At 34.7% G+C, this 6328-nt stretch overlaps 1 protein-coding gene across 1 annotated transcript; it reads left to right on the top strand.

The window, feature by feature from the left end:
• Positions 1-2952: 2952 nt before the first annotated feature.
• On the top strand, positions 2953-4056 carry Taf10 (TBP-associated factor 10). Its single transcript, XM_073966380.1, has 3 exons — positions 2953-3169; positions 3625-3807; positions 3865-4056. The coding sequence occupies exons 1-3, from the start codon at positions 3050-3052 to the stop codon at positions 3970-3972; spliced, it is 411 nt and encodes a 136-aa protein (XP_073822481.1). The 5' UTR covers positions 2953-3049; the 3' UTR covers positions 3973-4056.
• Positions 4057-6328: the final 2272 nt, after the last annotated feature.

Here is a 6328-nt window from a genome sequence, read left to right as displayed (position 1 = left end):
AGTGATTCAACTGCATCCGCGGATCTTCCGCAAACTTTATGCTTGGTTTACATTTACGAAATCCACTCGATTTCAACTGTCAAATCCATTGGTTAAACGTCAAAGGAAATCTAAACTAGTATTCTCTGCCATCCCCAAAAGTAATCAAATTTAACTACATCCCACTTTAAAACTTGTTGTTTTTAAATTTGAAAAAAACAAATATGAGATTAAGCTTGACTACATACAAATAGTAAGTCAAATGAAATCCAGATGAGATTTCATTTGACGTTTGAGCCATGGTACAATAAAGGAGAGGTAGGCCAGGTATGAAAATCACTGAGAAATGCCACCCTGCAGCCATGGCTTAAAACGTCAAATGGCATGCTACAATAATAATGGTAGATGTACCTGCATAGCTATCCCGTATTAAAAAAACATATGGAACTTAAAGATTCACTTTTTATATGTTAAAAGTGCCATATAGTGTAAAAAATGTCTTTAGCTAGGCTCCAGAATATTCTTGTTGGAAAAGTGCTCCAAAAATAGCAAAAGTTCTTCACAAACTTATGACAGTGAAAAAATGTAATTCACTTATTTTCTACTTGGCAAGTTTGGCTAATCTGACATCGTGATTGCTGGTATCCGATTGCAGATAAATGTCAACGGAATTTTTACAAAAATTGTAATTTTTACATTCCCGTACATTTGGAACAAATTTAAATTAATATCAATATTTGATAAATTGTTCATTCGTAAGTTTTGCTAAAAAAATCAACAATTTTATTTTGCCACGCGAATACATATTTGTTGTCCTTGTTTTCAATTTTAAGATATAGTGTTACAGCAGAAGTTTTTTGTTGGAACAATTCAGCGATACATCTACCTTTATGATTGCATAATGTCAAAAACAATACAAAATGAGAAAGAAAAAAATTTTAATCAGCTGTTAGCTGTGGCCTACCTTTACTTTATTCTACCATGGTTTGAGCTATGGAATTGACAGTTGAAATCGAGTGGATTTCGTAAATGTAAAAAATTCCTTTGTGTATACGTCAAATGAAAACTAATCTGAAATCGATTGGATTTAATTTGACGTTTGAGCAATGGAATTGACAGTTGAAATCGAGTGGATTTCGTAAATGTAAACATAGTATTAGCATTGGTCGATTGAATTTAAAGGCACTCTTCAGATTGTGTTTTTAATCAATCTAAATATGCAGTAAAAATGCAAGCTATTGCGAAATATCCCAGATTAAATAAAATGCATTTATTATTTGTGTAAAACAAGAATACAAAGAACTTTATTATATAAACACAAATTAAAAAAAGTTTTCATTAAATTCAATCACAATTTAGTGTACTTCCTCCATTCTCCATTTAATCCAAGCACAATTGATTTTGCTTCGTCATCCTAAAGGTTTTTTATGTTACCTTTCCATCACTAGTTCAGCTTTCGACACTCCATTAAAAATTTCTGTCTTGTAAATTACAGCAAAAATGTTCGCAAATTTAATTGTATTTTTTATTTGTTTCTCGTTTCTCTTTTGAAGAAATGATATCGGCAGGCAAAGACGTATAGCAATTAAGACCCGAACAAATGCATTTTCCAAAAACATGTGATAATAGTTCCACATTTTGGTTACAGATGGCTACACAACACACTGGAATTGATAACAGCAATGTCAATCGTTTTTTATTCCCATTTCTCGCGGCAGAAAACATTAACGTCGTGTTTTGTGGCTGAAATTTATTTCTTTTCTTTTTTTATTGTTCATTCAATGAAAAAATCAAAAGCGAATGCCGTCAAACTTGAGTTTTAATGTTTTTCTTGTCAATATTCCAATGAATAACAGTTTTCGTTTAACAGAATGTTGCTATGACGTCGTAGCAACAGAGGTTAACTCCACCTACAGTTAATTTTTCACAATTGACTTTTCCTATCTTATAATATTGACATCTTTGCGGCAGGGGTGGGTAGGGATCAACCAACTGTTTTTGTTTTGTAGAGATTTCTAAAGCAACTGCTTATAAGAGCTTCGTTCCACAACTAAAAAGTTTTTACACATTTAACACATCTTGAACATTTTCCCCCGAAATGCGTTCCCGTACACCAAAAAAGTTGCAAAATGTTCACTTCTCCTTGTACAAATATGGCGCTGAATGGCTCCCTCTTTAGAAACTTTTTACACGACAAATTTGAGCGAGCAAAAATGTGCAACATGTTTGCCGTGTGTGTTGGACTCATTTTCAGCAGATTGCTCTTTTGACACTTTTATCATTAAAAAAGTACTGGAACGAAGCTAAAATGTATCCAACAGAGTTATTTTTCATAACTCTGTGTGGACTGCCTCTAAAGGCCTGCGTACATAAGCTGCCTTGCCTGCTTACCTTGCTTACTTCTGTGGCCTGTTCCCGTACTTTAAAAAGTGGTAAAAGTCGTAAAAGTTGTAAAAGTCGTAAACGATTTTCATATAAATTTTGTGTACGGGAACGCAAAATGTGTAAAAGTGGTAAAAATTGTAAAAACTTTTTAGTTCTGGAACAGAACTCTGATAAAAGAATAAAAAAGAAAAGGGCAACCCAGTTCGAAATTTTCTCGGCCTTCTTTATTCTTTTATTTTTATTATGTCAAAAATGAAGCAGGAAAGCAAGGCAATCAGGCAGAGAAGCTTATGTACGCAGGCCTTAAGGGTGTAGTGAAATCATAACTCCACATGAACAACTTCCAAATTTTTTTGGTGGGAATATTTGTGTTCAGGACAACGAGACCTACCTGTGGTAAAAGTTTAAAAAAAACGTCGGGTGCGCGCTTGTATTCCCGTATTGTTCCATATAATTTGTGTAATTCTTTGTATTCTTCGTATAATATGAAATGGACGTATCTGCAAAGTGTCATACGTTATCATTAAAGACTGAACTTTGTTTTAGTGAAGAAATACAACTCTACTCAATTGTTTTTTGTTTGGTGTCACCATTTCTCAGTGAATGCGGAATAAATAAACAGAACGAGGCATATACAAAAGATTAATTGGAAAATTTATAGAAAAATTGCAAAAATTGTGAAAAAATGGTAGTTAGCAATGAAGAAGAAGTCGAAACCACCGAATATGTTATTGACGATGTAGAACCAGCTCCAGGTGAAGCATTGGGGGAGTTGTTGATGCATTTGGAAGATTACACACCAACAGTAAGTGGACAGAAGATGTTTGGATCCAAGCTGTTGGATCGCTCAGCTTAAAGCATCCCTCGGGGGATCTATTCGACATGTTTACCGTCGATAACCCTTAAAGCCCTGTTTACAGTGATATATATTTATTGTTGTGGAAATCCATATATCGTTGGCATGTCAAGAGATCAACTGGACATAAGCCAACAGACTTTTACGACCAGCAAGCACTTGAATTCTGCAACTGACAGAAATCGGTAAAATTAAAACGCAAATTTATGAATGAAAAATATTAATAAAAGTTGACAACACTATTGCTATCGGTAGGACTTGGCGACAACTTTATTTTGGTTCCTAACTTACCGAAATTATAAGCATTTTAATTTTACCGACTTTTGTCGATAAGTCAAAAAATGAGTTACAGAATTCCATTACAGGTGTAATTCATTCTAACTGTTCTCTGTATATCTTTACAGGTACCCGATGCTGTAGCTGAACAATATTTGCACATGGCCGGATTTGAAGCCGTCGATCCACGAATTGTTCGCATAATATCAGTTACTGCACAGAAATTTATTTCCGACATTGCAAATGATGCTTTGCAACACTGCAAAACACGCAGCAATAGCCAACATTCTGGTAGCCATGGATCGAATAAGGTATTTTGTTATTGTTTATTGTTAAAAAATAATTAACATTTTATATTCAATTTTTAGGACAAGAAATCGAATAAAGATCGCAAATACACATTGGCTATTGAAGACTTGACACCAGCATTAGCTGATCATGGCATTACTATGCGTAAACCACAATATTTTGTTTAATTTAACAGAAATTATGAGATTTTATTTTTTAAATTTATATTAAGTTATTAAGAAGAGACAAGTAAAAAAACTTTCATTCATCTACTTATTATAGTGTGATTTACTTCAAAGAAAGGGTGCTTCTATAGACCCTTTCTGAAAGAAAGGGTGCTTTTATAGACCCTTTCTGAAAGAAAGGGTGCTTTTATAGACCCTTTCTGAAAGAAAGGGTGCTTTTATAGACCCTTTCTGAAAGAAAGGGTGCTTTTATAGACCCTTTCTGAAAGAAAGGGTGCTTTTATAGACCCTTTTTGAAAGAAAGGGTGCTTTTATAGACCCTTTCTGATAGAAAGGGTGCTTTTATAGACCCTTTCTGAAAGAAAGGGTGCTTTTATAGACCCTTTCTGAAAGAAAGGGTGCTTTTATAGACCCTTTCTGAAAGAAAGGGTGCTTTTATAGACCCTTTCTGAAAGAAAGGGTGCTTTTATAGACCCTTTCTGAAAGAAAGGGTGCTTTTATAGACCATTTCTGAAAGAAAGGGTGCTTTTATAGACCCTTTCTGAAAGAAAGGGTGCTTTTATAGACCCTTTCTGAAAGAAAGGGTGCTTTTATAGACCCTTTCTGAAAGAAAGGGTGCTTTTATAGACCCTTTCTGAAAGAAAGGGTGCTTTTATAGACCCTTTCTGAAAGAAAGGGTGCTTTTATAGACCCTTTCTGAAAGAAAGGGTGCTTTTATAGACCCTTTCTGAAAGAAAGGGTGCTTTTATAGACCCTTTCTGAAAGAAAGGGTGCTTTTATAGACCCTTTCTGAAAGAAAGGGTGCTTTTATAGACCCTTTCTGAAAGAAAGGGTGCTTTTATAGACCCTTTCTGAAAGAAAGGGTGCTTTTATAGACCCTTTCTGAAAGAAAGGGTGCTTTTATAGACCCTTTCTGAAAGAAAGGGTGCTTTTATAGACCCTTTCTGAAAGAAAGGGTGCTTTTATAGACCCTTTCTGAAAGAAAGGGTGCTTTTATAGACCCTTTCTGAAAGAAAGGGTGCATTTATAGACCCTTTCTGAAAGAAAGGTTGCTTTTATAGACCCTTTCTGAAAGAAAGGGTGCTTTTATAGACCTTTTCTGAAAGAAAGGGTGCTTTTATAGACCCTTTCTGAAAGAAAGGGTGCTTTTATAGACCCTTTCTGAAAGAAAGGGTGCTTTTATAGACCCTTTCTGAAAGAAAGGGTGCTTTTATAGACCCTTTCTGAAAGAAAGGGTGCTTTTATAGACCCTTTCTGAAAGAAAGGGTGCTTTTATAGACCCTTTCTGAAAGAAAGGGTGCTTTTATAGACCCTTTCTGAAAGAAAGCGTGCTTTTATAGACCCTTTCTTTCAGAAAGGGTGCTTTTATAGACCCTTTCTTTCAGAAAGGGTGCTTTTATAGACCCTTTCTTTCAGAAAGGGTGCTTTTATAGACCCTTTCTTTCAGAAAGGGTGCTTTTATAGACCCTTTCTTTCAGAAAGGGTGCTTTTATAGACCCTTTCTTTCAGAAAGGGTGCTTTTATAGACCCTTTCTTTCAGAAAGGGTGCTTTTATAGACCCTTTCTTTCAGAAAGGGTGCTTTTATAGACCCTTCCTGAAAGAAAGGGTGCTTTTATAGACCCTTTCTCAAAGAAAGGGTGCTTTTATAGACCCTTTCTGAAAGAAAGGGTGCTTTTATAGACCCTTTCTGAAAGAAAGGGTGCTTTTATAGACCCTTTCTGAAAGAAAGGGTGCTTTTATAGACCCTTTCTGAAAGAAAGGGTGCTTTTATAGACCCTTTCTCAAAGAAAGGGTGCTTTTATAGACCCTTTCTCAAAGAAAGGGTGCTTTTATAGACCCTTTCTGAAAGAAAGGGTGCTTTTATAGACCCTTTCTGAAAGAAAGGGTGCTTTTATAGACCCTTTCTGAAAGAAAGGGTGCTTTTATAGACCCTTTCTGAAAGAAAGGGTGCTTTTATAGACCCTTTCTGAAAGAAAGGGTGCTTTTATAGACCCTTTCTGAAAGAAAGGGTGCTTTTATAGACCCTTTCTGAAAGAAAGGGTGCTTTTATAGACCCTTTCTGAAAGAAAGGGTGTGTTATGAACTTAGAAGACCTTTTCCGTTAATTTGAAATTTAAATTTATTAACGTTCGCTTTTATGATTTTTATAAAATTTATGTTTTTTTGTATAACGTACAATTTGTTTTGTATGATCTATTTTATTAAGATCGATTTTATTTTAATAGTGTAAACGTTCTATAATATGTTTGTTATCGTTTTTAAAAGATGTGTTCAGTAATATCTTTGTAATAGATAAACGATATATTATCGTTTGGTATTTCTCACAATGGCTCCTTTAAGTCATTCCAGGAGAAACCG

The sequence above is a fragment of the Musca autumnalis genome, unplaced genomic scaffold, assembly GCF_047663935.1.
Source record: "Musca autumnalis isolate F117 unplaced genomic scaffold, ASM4766393v1 scaffold_2, whole genome shotgun sequence".
NCBI classification, from domain to species: Eukaryota; Metazoa; Arthropoda; class Insecta; order Diptera; family Muscidae; genus Musca; species Musca autumnalis.
Note: the sequence above shows the minus strand (reverse complement) of the source record. Positions and strands in the feature narration are given on the sequence as shown.

Bases quoted from the DNA above. Each gene is read 5' to 3' on its own strand.
- Taf10 (XM_073966380.1), top strand. From the start codon at position 3,050: ATGGTAGTTAGCAATGAAGAAGAAGTCGAAACCACCGAATATGTTATT. The intron at 3,170-3,624 runs GTAAGTGGACAG...ATATCTTTACAG, and splicing joins TGGAAGATTACACACCAACA to GTACCCGATGCTGTAGCTGA. The intron at 3,808-3,864 runs GTATTTTGTTAT...TTCAATTTTTAG, and splicing joins GTAGCCATGGATCGAATAAG to GACAAGAAATCGAATAAAGA.